The 23,740-nt window shown below is 43.0% G+C and overlaps 1 protein-coding gene across 1 annotated transcript in view; it reads left to right on the top strand.

Moving 5' to 3' along the window:
* LOC308301437 (progesterone receptor-like) overlaps nt 1–23,740 on the top strand; it is a 58,428-nt gene that overhangs the window by 18,467 nt on the left and 16,221 nt on the right. Inside the window, exons 5-8 of the mRNA XM_080745427.1 lie at nt 3,968–4,183; nt 7,541–7,685; nt 14,851–14,981; nt 23,415–23,569. Of these exons, the coding sequence (XP_080601553.1) occupies nt 3,968–4,183; nt 7,541–7,685; nt 14,851–14,981; nt 23,415–23,569 (647 nt within the window). The remainder of the gene's footprint in view (nt 1–3,967; nt 4,184–7,540; nt 7,686–14,850; nt 14,982–23,414; nt 23,570–23,740) is intronic.

The following is a 23,740-nucleotide window of genomic DNA, read 5'->3' as shown; positions in this document are numbered from 1 at the left end:
CTTCACTACCAAATGTGCCGCCCGTTTCAGCTTGACCCATTATCATTTTGAATCAATTAATGTTACATTATGTGATTAAACGTGTGTGCTTTCTAATATAGAGCAACTGCAAGTCTAAAGCCTACCGACTCAGAGGCTGAGGCACCATTTGTCTGTCTGCGGTCAGTGTGAAGTTACAGGCAGGCACTTGCAGCGAAGCAGTAGCTGGTTTATTCTTCGTTGTATGACGGTGTCGTACTCGTGTGGCAAACCATCACTAATCTACAAGCCCACAATGCGTTGCATCAGTGACGCATTGTGGACGCAACAGTGGTTTTTGGACAGTGGTTCATCGGCTATTCTTTTACATATTTCTTTCTTCTGTTTTCTGTTTGAAAATGTTTGAATAATGTTTTTTTGTTGTCGGCACAAAACAATTTCAGATGGAATGTCTGTGGCCAAATACATATAATTCTGGGTGTCCTTGGCAAAAAAAACAAAAAAGTTTGAGAACTTCTGATTTCAAAAGCATTTTGTTGAATCAGCCTCAGTTTAAACCTTAATGGGTTAAATTATAGAACCCTTCCCGGGGTCATTTTCATGTCTCCTCAGACGTTTGTGCCAGGTTTTAAAGTTGAGTTCATATTCTTCCGCTTTCATTTCTGCCACGTTTCAGAGACGGAAGCATTTGAGCCAACAGTTTTTGTTTCGCGAGACTCACATGTGTCTTACCTGTGGGATTCCACTCACAGATGCCTAGTCTGCTTATTAAAAGCGACTTTGGGCTGCTTGTTTTAGCTGTAAAGTCGTTTGTACATATATTGGTATTCGCGGGTTGCCGTTTTCTTTGGGATTGTTTCTAAAGTATAGATGCTTATTTGGGCTTGCTTCCTTACGTTGTCTAAAAACAGTGGTTCTCAAACATGTTTGGCTGCAGGGCACCCCTGTAAACAACCTTTTCATCCACGGCACCCCATAATAACGTAGCATACACATCGTTGCTTTATAGCACCATACATAAATCTTGATACAGTAAGTCACGAGGAAAACTTTAGAGAATGTCCGTTCCCATCACAGGACAGATTAAAAATAACTTTCTACTTGACGTTGAACCCCGGCGTTAACCCCATTCTGAGGGGAAACATTCGCAAAAAAATAGCTGATCTACAAGCTCACAACGCCCAACGCTGTGTTAGGCGCTTGTAGGCTATTTGTAGGCTATTTCGCCAAAAACTTTAGGCTATTTTTAGCTAAAAGATTTGATGTAAACGCACCAAGTACAGTAGACCTCAGGTCTGTTTTACTAAGTCAAATATGATCTAAGTATTCCACGGCCCCCCTGGACTTGCGCCACGGCATCCGCTTTGAGAAACCCCAGTCTAAAACAACAACACTAAAAAAAGATTGACTGAGCTCCATTGTCATGTTGCAGGATCCATACACCAGTAACCTTGCTCCCACCGGGCATTCCACACAGAGTCACTCGCCGATTCAGTGACACGACCAACAAAATAGATTTACGCTAATGAACGGGGAACTTTGTTCAGCTATCGTTCTGAAAACAAAATGCCGTGGAATACACGTGGGAAATGAAAAAACATAAAGTGGGAGAAAAAGAGCTGGACTAAAGGAATGGATTCGACCTCGGGTGGGGGACAATCCAAAGGCACCGTGCAGATTGTTAAGTGTGAAATGCGGGCACATCCTGCAGATCTGGTTCACGGATAAACATAAAATAAACGCAGCGCCTCGCTGCTCTTCAGTGGAGCTGCATGAAGGACATTGGATCAGTGTTGCGTTGGTCGTGTCGCGCGCGTGCATACACGCCGCCCCGAATCTTTTTGAGCAGGAGCACGCGCCAGGACATGCATCGATGTAAAACAACCCTCAAGTTCACACCTCTACAACGTTTACAAAAGGTGTAGTGCCATACCAGGTGATTTAACATAGGAAACGAGCCTGATATGCATATCAATAGACCTGTTAACTCCAGTAGAGTAGGTGTTAAGCGGTGTGCGCGTGGCTTCATTCAAATCACCCCCAAACATTGAATCACCAATACAGCACTGCATTGGATTGACGGCCTCAAAGCCAAATGAGAACACACAGACTGGTGAGCCTACACTGTGGGCTCACCACACATTCATTAGTTCTGTTCGACTGTCTCTGAAAATGAGTTGGATCGAATTGTGATAAAGTAAAGTAAAGTAAGTAATTGTCATAAAGACCTCAAAAGACACCGGATAAAGTATGTCATTGATCCAAAGAACTCCAGAGGGATATAGGAGATGCCCGATACTCCGCCGTGGTTGCGGTTTACGAAAGCACAGACATAGCGTCTGTCACTTTGGGGAGAGAGAGAGACAGAGAGAGAGAGAGAGAGGGAGAGAGTGGCTTCCTTTGGGCCTGTTTTCATAGACCTGGTCGCTTGTTTCTCTTGCCAGATCTGGCAACGCTAATCGTACTCGTCTAGTGCGATTAGACAAGGGGATACAACATGCGAACAACACACGCCAATTTAGTTAGTTCATGCAATATCCTGACAGAAAACTTTGTTCAGAACTGGCATCTGTTATTTGGGTCATAGTGAAGAAGAACTTCCAGTAAAACCCTGCTGCTTTCCCAGCACTAATCCACATATGAATTTAATCCTCAGCAAGCCTCCATTTAAAGTAGGCGCATGGCTCATAAGCAACATTAGCAAAGTAACTCTGCACCGCCTGTGTCGGTGCGGTACAGCTGTCCTGTCTTAGCCCGTAGCTGTATTCATAACGTCTGCACTCGCCAAGGTCATTGTAGGGGTTTGCATTTTTCATTCTTCTTTATTTCGTTTTTTTGGGGATTTTTTTTGTTCAATTCAGTTTAGTTTCACTTTAGTTTCCAGAGTGGGTTTGTTGCTCATTTCAGTAAAAAAAAAGGAAGAGGTTTTTATTAGTTTCCTTCAATAATACTTTCATCAACTGCACCAATGCCTCGTCATGCTACAGCAGTTTTAGTTGGTTTGGTATGCAAACAACATTGTTTCTGAACACTTTCTGTATACTATTTTTGAAAAGAATCTTCCTCCACCTGATGATCATGTTGTAGGGGGGAAAGAAATCATGACACCTTGTCTTTAACAGAAAAATAAATGTTCACACCTGGTTTTAGTTTTTCATTGGTGTTTCCCCAAGCCCCCAGAATCACGGTAGAATGTCAACGTAAGGAAAATTTGGCCCATCCACATAAGCCTGGATTCAGCTACTTCCTGCAGTCTTCCTAGGAGCAAGAGGAGAAGACACCGGTGACGCGGTGGTGACCACGCCTATCCGCCATGACACTTTGGGTGGCGGAACTGGCACCGGAAGTTCGGCTGGGACAGCTCATGAACAAAAAATAATTCTGAACGATAGAGACTTTTGTTGTATAATCGCTCCAGGAATATAAAAGAAGACATATCACAGGTATTTTTACAATCACTTGCTTTTCGATGTGCACAGTACATAATGTTATTGAGGCACCTAAACAGCGGCAAGTATAGTTTCTGTCTCTGAGCTATCGCGAGATTTGGATTCCAGACAGGGAATGGTGGAGAGTCTCGCGATACTATCTAGTTCAGAAACGTAAATTGTGCTCTTTAGATGCCTCTATAATGTTATACAGTGTACTCACCGACAAGCAACACAGCACAAAACAATGTGTGACATGTTTTCTTTTATATTCCTGAGCTGAGTGTTTTATAAAGGTCTCTATCGTTCAGAATTATTTTTTGTTCATGAGCTGCCCCAGCCGGCGCTCGTATACTCCAATGTTATTCACCGAACCTCCGATGCCAGTTTTGCCACCGAGAGTGTCATGGCGGATGGCCATGGAGCCTAAAATTATGTTGGTGTCCATTCCTTCTTTGATCTTCCTTGCAGTCTTCCGGGTGCTTCAAAACGCCACGAGCAACTTGCATTGACATGAATAGCTGGGGGCGGGGCCGCTTATATTTTACCTCTTTCTCTAGTTGCAGCACAGTCCCAGGTGATGACCATAGCACCCATTCCCACCCTGCGCTCCTGCCTGTCACTGCTCAGCATATTGCGAACCATCGAGCCGGCCGTGGTCAACGCAGGACACAACCAGGCCCTGCCGGACAGCTCCTCGTCACTGCTAACGAGCCTCAACGAGCTGGGAGAGAGGCAGCTTGTCAATGTGGTGCGCTGGGCCAAGGGCTTACCAGGTAAACCGGTCTGGAAACCTCGGGGCCGAGGTTATGTCCAGTAAATTCTGACTAATCGTCGTTGTCCAGTGGAAACCGTGAACGTCCAAAACCTTCCCCTTTTTTGTTATTTAAAAAAAGAAAACGATTAAAAATAGTGAAAATAGCCGATCTACAAGCACACAACGCCTTGCGATGCGAGGTGTTGTGTGATGAAGCAGGGCTTTAATTACTTTACGAAAAACGCACACATTTGAAACTTGGAGATACGAGGTTTCTGCCCGACAATGATGTAAAGTTAATTGTGACTGTCAGGTCACAGTTACTATCAAAACCTCCACCAGCTGTCAGTCTGCCTGTCAGTCTGTCAGTCTGTCTGTCACACGTCACACTTTTGCCCTACTCATATCTCCGCCACCGTTGCCCGATCCATGCCAAACTTTGCACACACACTCCTTGGCTGCCAAACCACAATCATTTCTCACATGGCCCTCTTCTAGCGCCACCATGAGGCAGATTCTTGCAAAAACATTTTTGGACACTGCTCCTACAGATTTTGCCCTAAGATCACGTGAAGCGGTACACAGTATCTCGAAAGTCATGTCATCAACATGGATCTGTCCCATTTCCCATAATCCCTCCTGATTGGCTACCATTGCCTTCTAAAGTTTGTGTATGCGACCTGATGGTCACTTATCTCCCGATTAGGGAGTCTAACTGGTTATTTTTCCTGTTGCTCTGCAAGGGGTTAGCTAGTCTGTGACAAGGTGTGTGTGTGTTTGTGCATGGGTGCGCGCGTGTGTCTGTCTGTCTGTCTGTCTGTCTGTCTGTCTGTCTGTCTGTCTAGAGCTAAGCCCCTTGCTGGACTGTACTAGTGCAGTTGCAACTCAGATCTGTTTTACTAAGTATACAGGATCTAAGTGGATAATACGCGTGCTGTACAACAACAAAGGCTTATATCATGGCTGTGTATTAATCTGACCATCAGAACATTTGAAGTATAGCACATACAGATGTGCCGTTTCAACGGGCTAGTCCCAGTTGTCCTACGCCCAGTTGTCCTACGTCCCAGTTGTCCTACTGTGTCCCAGTTGTCCTACTGTAGCCTGGCTGTATGGGCTAGTCCGCGAACAGACTGTAAAGCAAGTGATCTTCATCCCATTCATGCGTTTATCGTGCGCTTGCCCAGGCCTTACGGCCTGGGCATAAATATAACGATTGCATTCACCACGGCTTCGTAATTCGGTCCGCTGGCCTTCGCGCCGCTTGCAATGTCGTGGACAATAATTACAGCAGTAGGATGGCGAATTTTCGGCGAGAGCTGTACACTACTTGAGTAGCTGTACGAATGCTGAGGCTACATGTAGCTACTGGCTACAGTAGGACAACTGGGACACAGTAGGACAACTGGGCGTAGGACAACTGGGATTTTCCCGTTTCAACTTCCTGCAAATGCATTTTTTTCCACAGGTTTCTTTCCCTGTTTTGCCTTTCTAATGTTTAAGGAGAATGGAGCGTATTTTTGCAGAATCCCACCAATGGCAAGAAACCACTCCATTCCCATTGAAAAGCAGAATCCACCTTCATAGCTAGATTTTAAATTTCAAAGTCAGAGAAGGTCATAAAAATAGCAAAAATAGCTGATCTACAAGCTCAATGTTCTGCCAATCCACTGGAAATCTACCGTCTTGCCAATGGCAGGACATGTGAAGTTTGAAATGGCACATGTGTATTTGTTATACCTTTTGAAACATTTAACTTTAATTCTAAGCCCCATTAAGGCAATGGGGCCGTGATCGCGTTGAAACCTTGCCAAATTTGTAGTCAGACCTCATGGATGCGTAATAGGCGTTTATAGTGCTTTTTCAAAACTAGGTGGCCTAGTTCTAATGGCTCATCATAAGGCTAGGCGTACCATTAACCAGCACCAGCTGAAACTAAATGGACCCTTATGGGTCCATTTTCCTAGATTTGTACACTTTCAGATACTGAGGAGTTTTACGGTGTAGTCCATTTATAATGTCAAAAAAGCTGTGCTGTAATGTATAAATAAACGTAAGGTACAAGATGTACCTGATGTACACCAGATAAACACTTGCATATACTCATAAATCGTGTCCACGGGGAGCGAGGCAATGTTAAATATACGACACATACCGAAAAATCCCAATGCCAGGTAAATCAGGTCATGTCAGTGTCATTAGGTCAAGAGCCTGTAGCAAGATTAGCCCTTGCCCCGTTGCCTGCCAGATAAGAAACTTTTCCAGAAGTCCCTGCCAGGTAATCTGGTGACTTGAATAAGCCATGAAGAAGTCATGGCCGTTTAGTAGGCGTTAGGGTTAGAGTGAGAGTCAAATAGTACTGTCAGCATGTGCTGACTTGCTGATGGTGTGCCTGACAAAAATATCTCATGCTGTGTTGAACCTGCCAGTTCAGATTCTCACCACTAGAGGGAGACATCTTCATGGTTAACTCGGGTTACAAAAGCAACACTGAGCCCTCATCCATACCATACACACTTACAGATTATGGTTCCAGATGAAATAATGTGGTTCCTCTACAACAAAGAACCATAGGGGTTCTTTATAAGGAACCATACGAAAAATATTCTTAAATGTTCTTGAATAGGGTTCATATTTGAGATTGTAGTTAGAGAAAAGAAAAGATGAGTGCTTTCTATTGTTTTAGAGAGTTTAATGATTTTTTTTTCAGTGGGTGGGGGATTGCCTTCAAGTGGCTAAATATAATAATAATAATAGTCTTTTTAGACACAATAAGCCCATTCCCAAGATGCACCGCAATCTTTCATGGGCAGATGTGACTTATGGGGGCTATTAGTGGTACATTAAATAGTAATAAATAAATTGCTGGCTTATTGTGTCTAAAAGGTGTGTGAAAGCAGTAAATGAAAACGGTTTAACACTCATCTTGTCTTTTCTCTAATTACAATCTAAATTATGAACCCTTGTTGTAAAACAAAAATCGAACCTCTGTTCGAAGTGGAGCTGTGTGTGTGTGTGTGTGTGTGTGTGTGTGTGTGTGTGTGTGTGTGTGTGTGTGTGTGTGTGTGTGTGTATTGCAGTTGATGCTCAGGGCAGGCTAGACTCAACAGCACCTCTCTGGTCACCCAGGGTTACTACATACAGGCTACATACAGACCCACAGACCCACCCACATACCTACACACACGGCCACGTATAGGGGAGCTTGTGTTCCACACAGCTCCAAAAACAAAGTTGTCCTTTAAACCACAAAGTCCTCCCTCTCTTCTTCACTGAAACCTTAAGAGGTCTTAAATTGGGTTTTATGGCGCGTTGTACATCTTCACCACCCAGGAAGTTGTTCATAAAGTAAAACCATGTCGTTAACCCTGAGCAGGCTTCCGTGAGCTCCACGTGGACGACCAGATGTCTGTGATCCAGTCGTCCTGGATGGGTGTGATGGTGTTCGCCCTGGGCTGGAGGTCCTACACGCTCACCAACGGCGACATGCTCTACTTCGCCCCGGACCTGGTCTTCAACGAGTAAGAACATATCCTAGCATGTTTCACTCCCTAATCCCTGAGTCTTATCGTCAATCTGTTAACCCGTTTAAAAAGTCTTCTAGATCCTAACAGTTTTCTGAAAAACCTATGTTTCTCTGTCAGTTGTTCTCAAACTTTTTCATGTCAAGGACCCCCTAGAATTATATGTATTTGACCACGGACCCCCATCTGAAAAGATTTAGTTCCAGGGACCAAGAGAGATTTGGGTTACAAATGTCTGCTTTAAAAAATACATACATTCAAAGATTTGCACACATTTTCAAGATATTTCAAAAATAGCAGATCTACAAGCTTGCAGCGCGGCACTCGGTGCCGCCCTGTGAGCTTGTATATCTGCTATTTTTTAATAGTTAAAGCATGAAATAATGGTTAAAGTGGTGACACAGATATAGTACCCGGTCTAAAAGGTCCCGGCAGGCATTGACACTAAGGCTTGCCCATCTGCCCTCGGCAGGTAAATAAAATGTCAGGGCAGGTGAAGTTGGCTTTCAGGTTGCCCGACAGGGCAAGTGCTCATTTGAGAGGGGACACAAATGTCTATAAACACGACACAAGATGTCTGTCTAAACACCTGAACGTGGCCAGTGCGCTGTGTCTTCTGGTCTGTGGAATGTAAAATAAGAGCACTATTTACCTATAATGTGCTGTTTTTACTGTTGCTACATTTAAAAATATAAAATAACAAGTGTGAAACCATAGACATATTCAATCATAGCTAAAGTATTTGGTATTTGGATTTGGAGGTATTGAGGTATGACATTTTATCGCACAGCCCCAGAAAGTAAAGAAATAAGTGTTAAATTGAGCGGTAATTAAAATTTTACCTATCATTTTATAATGGACGATTTACTTTTTGGGCAAGTGGGCATTACCTTTGGGCAAGTAGAACATGACCTGTACTTGCCCGATAAGCAAGTGCCTCTGAGACCTTAGTGTCAACCCCTGCCCGGGCATTATCCCGGGCACCGTCCAAACAAACTCAAAAACCTCCAACTTGTGAGTGTGTGTCCCATTTGACCCGAGGGTGTGCAGTGCTGAGCGCCGAATCTCTCTCTGTGTGATTGGTACTTTGGTAGGATAAACTTGGTATTATATGGAAATCATACCTGTCAGAGAATCCTTTATACCAGAGAGTTGCATATAAAAGGAAATGAGTCCAGCATGCTACATTCCATTCGTTATTGTTTTTGTTTTAATAGATTTTTGTCTGATAATCCCGCATGGGATGGGTCAAGGAATTGTCCAGACACAGAAATAAAGTATTCATTCAAAGAAATATTCATTCTTCTGTAGCAGTTAAGTTGTATCTGTAAATAGCAGGTGGGCTGACCTCACAGATCACCAAATTGTCAACTGACAACACTATAAACGATGCATCATCCTATGCATCATCCTATAAGCATATGAACGCTGAATAATCTGTCAGCATTAAAGTAGCATACTTAAAGGGGTACTGTCACCTAAAGGGGTACTGTCACTTTAAAAAGTCATCTTAAAATATGAGTTAATATTTTTATGATGTCATTGTGGGAATGCGCAATTAGCCCTCAGCATCCCCCTGGTGCTGAAGTCACGTTTTGAAGGGTAAAACCCTGCTAAAAGCCCATAGAGTTAACACAGAAATTGCAAATTTAATGCAATTTCCGAATAGTAAAGTATAAAATACGGCTAGCATGATCAAGAACACAAGATATTAAAAGGCACAAAGCATTATAATTTACTTTACCGTTCGAAATAATGATTTGTTGGCTTTAAGTCCAGCTATTTCTGTTATAGTTTCCCCTTCTAAACTGACGTCAGCACCAGGAAGTTGCTGAGAAATTTGCTGAGTGGGCGGGCCGTGAATAGGGCTAATTATAAGCCAATCAAATTAATTGACTGTACTTAGACTACTTACTGTACTGGTCAGCTGTTGTTGGGGAGCGAGGGGCAGATTACACTGTGACATGAGTTTCAGACTATTTCAGACCGTTTTCAGAGAGACCACGTGACCTACTGTATCATACTATTATAATTTTGGGGCGTGTCAGCGGGCCTTTAAGCCAATGAAACAATTTAACGAGCAGTCAGTCACAAAGTATGCAAAACAAACAATGTAACCAGGCACGTGCACACATAGGGCTTAAGCCCCTGCCCTTTAACCATCTGTAAAAAGTGCCCTCTCCAGATCATGAAGGCAGTTTTTGAGCGGTGGTCACACCGTCTCCTATACGTGGCCGTGTGTGTGTCCGGCCGTCCGTCCGTGTCTGTATGTAGCCTCAAGGCTGCAGTACCTTTTCTGACCACACATTTTAAGGGAGGGGCGCTGTTGTTCTCTCACACACACACACACACACACACACACACACACACACACACACACACACACACACACACAGGGGGGAAGGGTGGGTCAGCATGTGTGGTCAAGTATTATTATTATTATTAACAAACTGAATGTTTTAGGGTCAAATAAATTAGAGTGTGTGAAGAAACTACAGCATTGTAAAGCACACTAACCCCGCTGCACCCACCCAGTAGTGCTGTTGCACAGCCTCCACGACCACCGCTCAGTTCACACGGGTGTGATTTTTACTATGGTGAAAGAAACACAAATGCCCCCTTTCCATGAATTTCCGAGAATTGCCTTGTCCAAACTCTCCTGAACCTGAATGCAGCATCTCATGAAAGAATTGCCCTCTCTGTGTAGAAATCCATGCTGTTACGCCACATCTCCAGTATTGACTTGATTATGCTTAGTTCAGTGTGGTATCAAGCACCGAAAATAGCCGACCACCAAGCTCACAACGCATCACGCGGCACGTTGTGAGCTTGGAGGTCTGCTATTTTCTGTATTTTCACCAAAAGGCCCTTTTAGAAATTTCAGCCCCCTCCCTCTCTAACATTCTCTGCACGTCCCTGAATGTAACAAATAATCATTAATCTAACATTCCATGTAAGTGTCATAGCTTGTTATATCCTTCACGCACATGTCAGGATGATAGCTAGACAGGCCTTGTTATTGTAGTTTGATGGGTTTTCAGAGGGAAAAACTATGCTTATTCACTCCTGCAGGGCAGAACAGAGATCAAAGAGAGAGCTCCATCCATGACATGACCTTATTAACACCTTTTTTCATTTCATACACCATCTATTTACAGTAATGACACTTGTATGCAGTGGTGTAAAGTAACAAAGTACATTTACTTAAGTTCTGTACTTAAGTACAATTTTGTGGTACTTTACTTGATCATTTCAAATTTTCAGTACTTCTACTTCTACTCCACTTCATCTCAGACTCAGAGGCAAATATTGTACTTTAGTTTCTAGTTACTTTAGCCTGGTATACATTTCGGCTATTTTCTAAAGATTTCTATACATTTAAAATTTTGAAATAGGACATTCTGCATAATGAGTACTTTTACTTCTGGTACTTTAAGTACATTTTGATACCAACACTTTTGTACTTTTACTCAAGTAAATTCTGAATACCAGACTTCAACTAGTATTTCTGCAGTATTCATACTTTTACTTAAGTAACAAATGTGAGTACGTTTTCCACCACTGATTGTATGCAAATGACAAATCCGTAATAAAAACATTGCTACTGGCTACAGCAGAAACAAACAGACAGGACTTGCAGAACTTGATTCTGCAGGGGAAATTCAGTTGTCAATGACAGTTGAAGCAAACACAGACAGGACAGCTACAATGTCTACATCAGATAAAGTATTAATAATATTGTACAAACAGGCGGACAAGTATTCCCGACTCCCAGCTTGCGTGACACCCGAGTTGCAAAGATCCGTTCGGGGGGTGGATTTGCTGGAGGCATGGGTGGGGTGATTCCATGCCTCTGTTTTTTACACCCCCCATGTCGTTTCTATCGCCGTCACTTTTCTTACTATTGCTCTACATTGCTCAGTGGTGGGAAAAGTTCTTATTCTTATAGTCAGGGTTCCCACAGTCATGAAATTCCTGGAAATATTTTGAAATTAGAAAAATATTTTCCAATACTGGAAAAGTTTTGGAATTTATCAAGGGTCCTGTAAAGTCCTGGAAAAAATTGCTATGCATCGTTTTTGGTTATTGATTTTGTTAACTCATTTACTGCCAATATAAATCGACTTTGAGGGTTCCCTGACATTATTTTCTTACCTTTTGACGTGGGCATGTGCGTGTCCATCGTGCATGATCCGCATCATGCACGGCATGATCCGTTTCGCAGCGCGCACACTTTTTTTTTGTTGCTACGCTGCCTGTATTTGGGCATTGCCCATAGGAGTAAGTGACTCGTTATTGCGATGAATTATTGTTATATAGTCCTGGAAATTGGGTTAAATAGTCTGGAAAAGTTTTTGAAAAGTTTTTGAAATTCATAGGTAAAATTCCATCCCCTCCTAGATACACTTTCTTTTGCCGCACTACTCCTCCCACAGTTTTGGTGGCACACACTTGGGCCATATCGGGAATCGATTCCTTGCATTTTGCTAAGAGATACTTAAAAGTAGCAAACTGTACAATTCACTTGAACAAAAAATAAATGAAGAAGTAGCCTACAAAAGTATTGGCATCAAAAGACTTAAGGTACCAATAAAAGTACTCAATATATGCACAATGTCCCATTTCTTATCACTGCAACACCGTCATTGGTCAGTAAGAGTGGCTTTTGGAGAAATAAGACACATTTGTCCGTTTCATACAAAGTCAAACCTCGCCCCACCAATTCCGAGTGTCTTTTATCGCACTGTCACACGGTGACTGTGCAAGCGTAACGCGGGGAGTTCAGCCGGCGACAGCCCGTTTACACGATATGCACGAAGCTGCGGTCCCACCGCGCCTTATCAGCAGCTTGTGCTGAGTGCAGAGCAGGGCCGCTTTGGGAGGGAAGAGGACGGCCTGCGTGGAATGCTAAAAGGAGACCGGGCTACACAGGCCCCCGGGAGCAGGTTACAATTTGGCTGATATTTCATGCAGCATTAGTAAAACGCTCGTTCAGTCTGCATTAGACCCCTGCCACTCCGGCTGGCTGGCTGAGCTGCTGCGGACCTGCATGGTAATGGATACGCCTGACCCACATTCTGACCCTCATCTTTCTCTGTCTCTCCCGTCTTCTCTGTCCCGTTCCCCTTCTCCATTATCCGTCTCACTCATTTCCTTTTCCTTTTTTTGTTGTTTCATTCCCGCTCTCCTACCCCCCCCCCCCCCCCCCCCCCCCCCCATTATTGGCCTTCCTCCCTCCTCCAATTCGGGTTTTCTTTTCCTTCCCCCCCCCCCCCCCCCATTCCCTCGCCTTTCTGCTTCTTTTCCTCCTTCTCCCATGCATCTATTCCATCCATGTCTTTCTTTCCTCCTCTCTGTCTGTCTGTTTCTCTTTCTTTCTCGGTCTCTGACTCTCTCTCCCTCTCTCTCGCACTCTCTCTTGCTCGCTCCCTGGAGGCGTAATATTAAAACAAAGTAGAGCGTGGCAAGACAAATGACCACATAAGCCCCATTTAAGGCCCGAAAATAGCAGATCTACAACTCATTGCGACGCGCTGTGAGCTAGTAGATCAGTTATTTACACCATGATTTATTTTCAAACATGCCCTTATAATAACATGGCCAAAATAGGGACACAAGGTTGAAAGTGGATAATGAATGTATGTTTGCTGATACGTAAGCACCTTGACTGTCCATAACGTGTTTCACATGCCACATGAAGATAGCCTTGCGGGCCATCCCTCATACTGCGTTCACTCATTCCTCCTCCCCACTGTATGAGGTTTGGACTTCAGCAGATAGGCAACGAGCACAGATATAAAAAGCTAGATACCTCCTCCGCCGCTGCAGTTCATTGGCGCGACTGGTCAAACACCGCTGGCGGAAGTGCGTAACTGTGGAACTGCGGAAGGCACTCTGCCCCCTCCAGTGGGAAAGAGGGAGTCCTGCCAGTCCTGCATCTGATTGGCCTACCGAGCTTCCCATTCTGTGACGCACAAGGAAGCGTCCTTCATAATTCCCAAGAGCCCCGCCTCAGAATTCTGGAGGCTTGCATAGAGTTATTGGGAGGCTTGCCAGCTCTCTTTGACCAACCCCTCCCACCGGAGGGAGGTATCTAGCTTTTTATATCTGTGGGCACCGAGTATGAGAAGCTGGCCCGATCATTTTCTGATCGGGGCCAATCAGTGACTGCGTTTCAACTGCTGTCCGCACAACAAGTGAAAAGCTTCCCCTGATTGGTCCATGTGTAGATGGTGACGTACTGTAGATGCGTGCTGCAGCATTTTCAAAACAACTTGGCTGCCCTCGATGCAACAGTTAACGCTGAAACAATAAGACAAGCAATAAGTGAAGTTATTTCAGAGTTGGAATCAATTACAACAATTAAAAAGGAACAGGAGTATGCGCTAGCGGAGTTCATCGGCCGAAAATACGTGTTTGTCTGTCTGTCAAGGCAAGTACTCCCGCCAACTTTTCAAGCTGCCTATAGCTCAAAGTCCAGACTTATATAGTGGGAAGGAACGAGTGAGTGAATGCACAGTATGAGGCTGGCTGGCCAGGATAACATGAAGATGGATGGTCACAGGTGTGGATTGAGAGTCACTAAAATTGTCTTCCCCTGGGACCCCAACTGATTCCCCTGTCTCTCTCCAGGGTTCCCACGGTCATGAAATTCCTGGAAATATTTTGAAATTAGAAAAATATTTTTCCAGTACTGGAAAAGTTTTGGAATTTATCAATGGTCCTGGAAGGTCCTGGAAAAAAATAGCTATGCATTGTCTTTTTGGTTATTGATTTTGTTAATACCTCTGAAATGACAAATTAAACATTGGCCAAATTGTCAAATATTAGAGGCAGAAATTGTGAAAATAGCCGATCTACATGCTCACACACCGTGTTATACAAAATTCCTCTACTCTTAGTGCTCGTCAGGGTGGGGGGGTCCCCAGTTCAAATATGATTATTTTGGGGGTCACAGCCTGAAAAGGTTGAGAACCACTGGCATACACTACTTGTCTTTGGGCATTGCACATAAGAGTAAGCGACCTGTTATTGAGCTGAATTATTGTTATATAGTCCTGGAAATTGGGTTAAATATTCTGGAAAAGTTTTGGAAATTAATTGGTAAAAATGTGTGCGAACCCTGTCTGTCTCTCTCTCTCTCTGTCTCCGTCCCTCTCAGCCAGCGGATGCAGGTGTCCAGCATGTACGACCACTGTGTCCGGATGAAGCTGCTGTCCCAGAGGTTCTGCGTGCTGCGGGTCACTCAGGACGAGTTCCTGTGCATGAAGGCCCTGCTGCTCTTCAGCATCAGTGAGTCCACAATAGATTCCAAGAGTCCTTGTGCAATGCCTTAAAGCAGGGGTCTTCAACGTTGACGCTGCGAGGCGTTGTAAATCTGCCATTTTTGGCTAAAGAATATGGACATTAGGGTTCAAGTGGTTACTGCATGTAAAAAAAGGAGAAAGTTTCTATCGCACAAAAATGTAGAGGACCCCCTGTAGTAACTCTCAGGACCCCCTAGATGTCCCGAACCCCCTGTTTAAGACCCATGCCTTGGGCCACGGTGGCGCAGTGGTTAGCGATTCGCCTCACAGCTAGAAGGTCCTGGGTTCGATTCCCGCCGGGGGACGCTGTGGGCGCTGGCGGCGTGTTCCTCCTCCGCGTCATCAGCGCCCACACCCTAGGTGGGGTTGGCGATAGGGCCTTTCTGTGTGGAGTTTGCATGTTCTCCCCGTGTCTCCTAGGGTTGATACCCTCACAAAAACATGCATGTAATCCTGGTCTCAATAATGCCTCCCCCTGGCCAGCCGGGGCGCCTGATGGAGGGGAAAGGAACTGGTTGGAATAACGTGTTCCTTCCACGCGCTACGTCCAAACCAGGGAAATCTCCACTGTCAGGTGAAAAGAAGCAACTTGGACTCCTCATGCATAGAAGGAAGCATGAGGTCAGTCCGTTGTCTCCCCAGGCGCGGCAGAGGGAGAGCAGAGCCCAGGATTACATAGGCAATTAGCACTGGGTGAAAAAATGGGTTACAAAATTGTGGGATAAAAATTATAAAAAAAAAAAAAAGACCCATACCTTAACACATTGACCGCCATTTTAACATACCTCCGTACTCCCACCTGCCATTCGTCTCCATAGACTTCCATGTAATTGGGTGTGCACGGATCATGCACACCCATGCCTAGATAATGCACCACGTGTGTCCACATTGCTCACAGCTTTCAAACAAAAAAATCCGAATGGAAATCCGTTCAGGCATTCATGAGATAACAGCCACTATGTTTAACAAAGATGGCTGCCAAAATGGCTGCCATGCTTGAAAGATGGGGTTGCTATGGGGGTTAAACATGCAATTTCGCAATTGCTATCATGCCTACTCCATTTTTGGGGGTCAAAAAATGTTTTTGAAAAAAAGAATTTTTGAAAAAAATTGTTTTTTTTTTTTTTTTTTTTTTTTTTGGAGCTGTGTGAAGCACAGGCTCCCTATACGTGGCTGTGTGGGTCTGTCTGTGTGTGTGTGTGTATGTAGCCTGAACTTCCTAAACTTCGGCACGCCACTAGTCCCACAGTTTTGCCACCACACACTCGCGCCATATGTCAAATCGACCGGCTTACTCGGGAATCGTGGGCTATTACTTTTCTAAGAGAAAGGTTCTATAGTTTAATTGATATTAATTTATTAGTGAATTAATTTTCCCCATTGACTTATAATGGGAATCGCAAAAACTCACATTCAATTATTTGTCTCTCGCAAACCATAGGGGCTAGAGTTTCAAGACTTGGAGAGGAGGTTCATAATGATTTCAAGGATTAAATAAAAAATAATTGTGTCATTTGGCCGCATGGTGGCGCCATAACACCCCACTTTACGTTTTGGCCTGTAACTCTTGAACCGTAGGTCGGAAAATTAAAAATATTTTTTCCCTGGATTCCTTGGGCCATGACGCATCTCCCCATATAGGCCACGCCCATTTGCGCCATGATAGATTTTCCGCCATCTTGAATTTTCTCCAAAACACACTTTTTGCTCCTTTTCCTACATATTTTCTTCAAATGTCACAAAAATCGGTACACATGATCCACACACACACACACACACACACACACACACACACACACACACACACACACACACACACACACAGCTCCACTTCACACGGGTGTGATTTTTTTTAATTCTCGGGACTATCGGGCCTGGCGGGGAAAGACATTGGAATAATCTCGGGACTATCGGGCCTGGCAGGGAATTTAAAGGGATATTTTACTTTAGAACGTTTTTCATTTCATTGGTGACTCCTACTGCCCTCCTAATACACGAGGGGGCCTGGGATGCTCACAAAAGTCTGAGTAGATGATAAAATGACGCATTCTTTTTTTAAGTGAAATATCCCTTTAAACACTTGAACCCCAGCATCTCCCCGAAATAGCCAATCTACAAGCTCACAACGCTATTTTATTTTTCATTTCTTTTATTTTTTCTTCTTTTTTTTTAACTTAATTTGTACTTAGGGTTAGGGCACTCTGAGCTAATGCTTAAAAGCTATGCGTAAACCTAGCATCAGCATAGCATCAGCATAGACCAGTTTGTAGGCAGATGGGCGGGCGTGGCGAATCTCTCCGCGAGTCTCTGGCCAATAGCATGTGTTCTCCGACCCCCAGCCCCCCCCCCCTGCTCCTCCGCTCAGCGCAGAGAACGCTCATGCGTCATGACGTCAACACATTCGGTGCGATGCTCTAGGCACTCTGATTGGTTAGGGAAATTCTACACTTGCTCCAGTGATCATAACGTGATCGTCCAGGCTTCTTTTTCTTCCGATCGCCAAAAGAAGCCTGGGTTTCCGAGGCTAGGGTTAGGGTAACTAGTAACTAAAGTATAATATTTGCATTGAGTCATTATCACAGTCCATTCATAAATATGCATTGTTGCTGGTGTTGCCGTAGATTGGCTATTTTCGATGAAGAGATTTGGTTTAGAGTGAAAAAAGTACCAAGTGTACCAAGTACAGTTGCAACCAGGGGTGAGATGCCATGGGTTCGCGTGGGCTCGGCGAGCCCACACTTATTTTGCTGCACGCACGCGCGCCTCATATGCACACACTAATTAACAATAAAAACACTAACAATAAAAACAGTGTGTGTGCATGTTGTCATGAATTTAGAGGACCCACACTTCTAAAATCCATATCACACCACTGGTTGCAACTCAGGTCGGTTTTACTACAGTAAGTGGTTAATAACGTGTGCTGTGCATAAAAAGAAAAAAGGCTTAGGGTTATGTATTCATTTGACCACATAAGAAGATTTGAAGTAATAACATTAGTGTGTCAGGTGCAGGTCAGATATGAGCTTTCTGAAAGATATACTGTATAATCACATTTTTACTGGATAGCATTTTGGAATTGGTAGATTAAGTTAAGTACAGAAAGCTTAAAAGCTATGCGTCCAGCATTCTTCACATTTTGAATTATACTTCCAAATGCTCTGTAACTCCTGTGGGTTGTGTACCAAACGTTTCCCATTAGACCGCAGTCTGTTGGCGTGCACGTCGGAGAATGCACTTGCATGGAGTAACTGTAGCTGGTGTCGCTCAGTGGAGTTGGATAGCGCTATTAAGATGACTCTTAAAAATGACTGATGAGAGACCCTCTTATCCAGGGCGACGGAGTGTGAGATCGGAGTAAACACGGTACAATTTACCAGTGCAATTAGGTATTTAACAGAGGCTCTTGTCCATAGTGACGCAAAGTAAACTGTACTAAAATCTTGCAGTTTCTCTCAGGATGAAGAGAGACAGTTTAGCGGTTCAAGAAACTACCATCCCAGGTAAACCAAGAACCTAGCATCAGCATAGTGTAAGTATTCACCCTAGTCAACAAACAACTACAGTACTTAATAAAGTAATAAACCTAGCATCAGCATAGTGTAAGTATCCACCCTAGTCAACAAACAACTACAGTACTTAATAAAGTAATAAACCTAGCATCAGCATAGTGTAAGTATTCACCCTAGTCAACAAACAACTACAGTACTTAATAAAGTAATAAACCTAGCATCAGCATAGTGTAAGTATCCACCCTAGTCAACAAACAACTACAGTACTTAATAAAGTAATAAACCTAGCATCAGCATAGTGTAAGTATTCACCCTAGTCAACAAACAACTACAGTACTTAATAAAGTAATAAACCTAGCATCAGCATAGTGTAAGTATTCACCCTAGTCAACAAACAACTACAGTACTTAATAAAGTAATACACCTAGCATCAGCATAGTGTAAGTATCCACCCTAGTCAACAAACAACTACAGTACTTAATAAAGTAATACACCTAGCATCAGCATAGTGTAAGTATTCACCCTAGTCAACAAACAACTACAGTACTTAATAAAGTAATACACCTAGCATCAGCATAGTGTAAGTATTCACCCTAGTCAACAAACAACTACAGTACTTAATAAAGTAATAAACCTAGCATCAGCATAGTGTAAGTATTCACCCTAGTCAACAAACAACTACAGTACTTAATAAAGTAATAAACCTAGCATCAGCATAGTGTAAGTATTCACCCTAGTCAACAAACAACTACAGTACTTAAATAAGTACTAATAAATGTAAATACAAGCAGTATTGGAAGCACGAACAGGTTGTTTTGAGATGTGAATACAGGGAAGTCCTGAAACTTCAGAAAATATTTGGGGGACAGTAAAATAGGGGTGTTGTGAGTGTCTTAAGTGGATATGGTGATGTATGCAGTATGATCATATAAGGAGAGAGGAGTGCTACAGTAGGTGGTGAGGTGGCATCTGAAGAGGTGAGTCTTCAGATTCCTGAACTTATAGGGGTGGGCGATATGGTGATAATTATCGTTGAGATGATACAATGTCTCCACGATATGCCTTTTTAGAGGTATCGTATATATCTTGATACAATTGAGGGAGCCTTGTAAAAAAAAAAACTGTTTAATCGTTTACACAGAGATTCATTGCAGAATTCAATTTAAACCTGCATTTTGGTCTAAATCAGTAGTTCTCAAACTTTACAATGTCAAGGTCTCCACTTAACTCTGACAGTATACAAATGAAACCAAATGGACCCGAGTTACATACTTGTAAAGTTCAATTTAGACCTCCCAAAAGGAACCCAGAGAGTCTAGTTTTTGTCAAGTAACTTGACAAATAACCATAAAAACCAACGTGAAAAAGAATTGTGATAAAATCATGTATCGTGATACAGCTTAGGAAAATATCGTGATATTGTATTTTTCCATATCGCCCACCCCTTTCCTGAACTTGTAGGTGTCGCAATCTTCCTTTTCTATTTTGCATATCAGACGACAGACAGATACAATCACTGCTAATCGCGGGGGGTTCTCATCAGTAGCTGCGGTGCTGCAACTTTAAAATTGTTGAAGGATGATTCAGCACAGCTGCCCAAAACATGCCGCGACCTTGGGACAGAACGGTTCTGTTTCCCAGTCGCTGAGTGACAGACTGAAGCAGTCACACTCTAGCAGTCATATGCATTAAAGATGGCTAATGAATAAGTCAACAAACCGTGCTATATGGTTTGTTTGCGTCGCAGAAGGGCGGCACACACTGAGCCACAGCAGCCACCAGGGGTGTCACACTGGGGGGGGGAAAGTGGGACTGAGTTACTAGGGCCCAAGGTGGAGGGGCCTTCATTATTTAGCTATTGAAAAATAGCAGATCTACAAGCTCACAGCACGGCACCGAGTGCCGCGCTGCGAGCTTGTAGATCTGCTATTTTTGAAAAGTCGTGAAAATGTGTGCGCTTTTTTTAAGCAAACATTTGTAACTCAAATTTTGCTTCTGGGGAGTCCCTGTAACTAAATATTTTGAGATGGGGGTCCGTGGCCAAATACATATCATTTTGGGGGTCCTTCACATGAAAATGTTTGAGCACCACTGACATAGAAACATATGTTTTTTCAAAAAACCTTAGAAAGATTTGAAATATTCAAAGACTTGCACACATTTTCACGATTTTTCAAAAATAGCAGATCTACAAGCTCGCTGTGAGCTTGTATATCTGCTATTTTTCAATAGTTTAAGCACAAAATGTGAGTGAATCCTTGTACCCAGGGCCCAGAATTTGGTGCAACACCCCTGGCAGCTACAGTAGCTACTGTACCATGCATGCATGAATATCTTTGCACAAGCACATCCTCTGTGCACTGCAGTGTCAGAATGCAGTCTGTAGGAGGAGGGCTGGTGCACAACTCACAGGTATCATCGTCCCCCTGGTGGTCTGGGCTGGAAGCCGGAGGTTGTTGGGGATCAGTGGCGTCAGTTCAGAAAAAGCTAAGGTATGGCAACATGACTGGTGTCTTGCACGCGCGCCTTTGCGCGCGTGCAAGACACCAGTCATGTTGCCATACCTTAAGAAGTACATATTTTCCCCCCCGTTTCTACGGTTTCTTGGGCTGGATATGGCAGCCTGGAATGAAAGTGCAGCTAAACTTGGCATGTTAGTAAACGTGCCACAATACCTTGTTTAAAGTGACCATTTTGTAAAACTTTGTAGTTATTTTACTGTAATTTAACAACATAATACAGATAGACAAAGAGACATTCATGGATTTATATTTAAAGTTAACTTTTATTTTTCCCCCTGGACCCCGGGTATGGCAGCTGCATACCCCTGCCATACCCAATTGACGCCCCTGTTGGGGATCAGGAAGAGCTTACAGTTAAGCCCGTATCAGAGTGTACGGTGGAGAGCGCAAATTTGAGGTGGAAAGCTTTCCACCTCAAGTCAGAAAATAAGTGCAGGCCATCATAGTCACGGCCCACGGTGAAGTCCTTTACCCCGTCTAGACCGGTTCAGGTCGACCAATCAGTGAACGGGGTGTAGAGCCTGTCTGTCTGATAGTAAAAACAGAGAGATGTGTTGGGACTCACGGTGGAAAGCTCTCCATCGCGAGGAATGATGTAACGTTGTAGTTTCATGACTCAAAAAGACTCGAAAAGACTACACCGCGGTGTAAAGCCTTCCACCGCGGACCCGACTATGATACGGGCTTAAATTGGACGGATGTACTGTACTGCACTGTTGCTACTGTTCCAGAGTCCACACTGGAAGTCCTTGCACGCAGTGGTGTAAAGTAACTAAGTACATTCACTTAATCAATGTACTCAAGTACAATTTTCAGGTATTTGTGCCAATTTCCAACACATTTACTTCTACACCACTACATGTCAGATCCAAATATTGTACTTTTAGTCCACTACATTTATTTGAAAACTTTAGTTACTAGTTACTTTGCAGATATAAATTATAATATGATAAAACATACATAAACCACTTTAGCCCTATTTCATACCTTGGCTATTTGAAAACAGTCAATCTATAAGCTTGCAACGTGTCGCACCACAACATGTTGTGAGCTTTTAGATCTGCTATTTTCAAACATTTTGTACTTTTACTTTTGGTACTTTAAGTACATTTTGATGCCAACACTTTCATACTGTTACTCAAGTACATTTGGAATTCCGGCCTTTTAGTATTTCTACATTGAGGTATTGATACTTTACTTAAGAAAAAGATGTGAGTACTTTTTCCACTACTGCTTGCATGGAACTGAACTAAAATCCTGCATTTTCATTCAGTCCCTAAACGCACTTGTGTCATCATGCAAACTGTCTACTTGTGAGAACCACTAAAGTAAACATAGGTTTGGGTGCATCAATTGGTTTGCGGACTCTTTTTTTCTTTTTGGTCCAACAGGAGTGGGAAACACATATCAACGTGTTTAGGAATATGCATTTTGATACAGAAATTCCCAAATGTAAATGTATAGAAATTCTCAATTAATAAAATGAATTAAATTGAAATACAATACAATAAATGTCCTGGGGAGCATCATTTGATGGTATGTTAGTATATTCATCAGTCTAAAGTTTTATTTTGCTATGAATTCTAACATACATCTTCTACATACTTCTAACATCTATTTTCAGTATTTTTATAATACAAAAATATGCAACTGAAGTATGTTTTACAATTTACATTCATGTTTTATAAACAAATATGTATTTAAAACATCTGAATGGCAGTGAGGAAATAGATAGACACAAGTTATGTATGATCTTATTTTCCGAACAACAAATAATATAGCTGTGTGTTGATTTTGTTTCATATCATTGATTCAAATCATTGCCGTCGCGTGGAAACCGCATACTGTATCTCCATATTGATCATTATTTGTTTTTATATAGATCTATGTTATTGATCATGTTTTTCATCTCTGTGTGGGTTTTACAAATGTATTTCCATTTAAGCCCTATCTTAATATATACTTTCAAATCTTTTTGCTTGTGACAATCACTCCGTTGGGTCAATTGGATCAGGTTTTTCTTCTTTTCATTGAATAAAAAAATCTATAATTATGGACATACTGTACACGGCTTACACCGATAACAACGATTTTCAGGATTCAAATAGAAAAATAGCAAAAGTAGCAGATCAACAAGCTCAAAACACGTCGCTGTGTTTGAGCTTGTAGATCTGCTACTTTTAATGCTTTTGTGTTTTTGTTTTAGTATGATCAAGAAGGGCATTAATTTAGGACAAAAACCTTAGAATATGGAAATAAGAGGTTTCTGCCTGACAGCAACACTATAATGTACAGCCTGGATGACTAGACTGGACGACGGTGGTGCGTGCGGGATGAAGTTCTCTGGGATTAAACTGTTGCGTGTACTGGCTTTTGTGCCCCCAGTGCCAGTGGACGGGTTGAGGAGCCAGCGATGTTTCGACGAGCTGCGGACCTCCTACATCAAGGAGCTGGACCGCTTGGCGAGCCACACTGGAGGGGAGACCACCCGCACTCAGAGGCTGTTTCAGCTCACACAGCTGCTGGATTCCCTCCAGCCGGTAATGGACCCAGCAGTTCACTTCACACACACAAAACACCCTCCGCCGCACCGCTGATTCCAAACCAGCGCCGAAATATGGTTTTAACAGCTAATACCTCAACTGCTCCCGACCTGGAGCCTGCCTCGCACAGCACACGCAGACGTGCCTAGACAGTTGAACTGAGTTATT

This window comes from Nannobrachium achirus (assembly GCF_963921795.1).
Source record: "Nannobrachium achirus genome assembly, chromosome: 17".
Classification (NCBI taxonomy): Eukaryota; Metazoa; Chordata; class Actinopteri; order Myctophiformes; family Myctophidae; genus Nannobrachium; species Nannobrachium achirus.
This window is presented reverse-complemented; position numbering and strand designations above follow the sequence as displayed.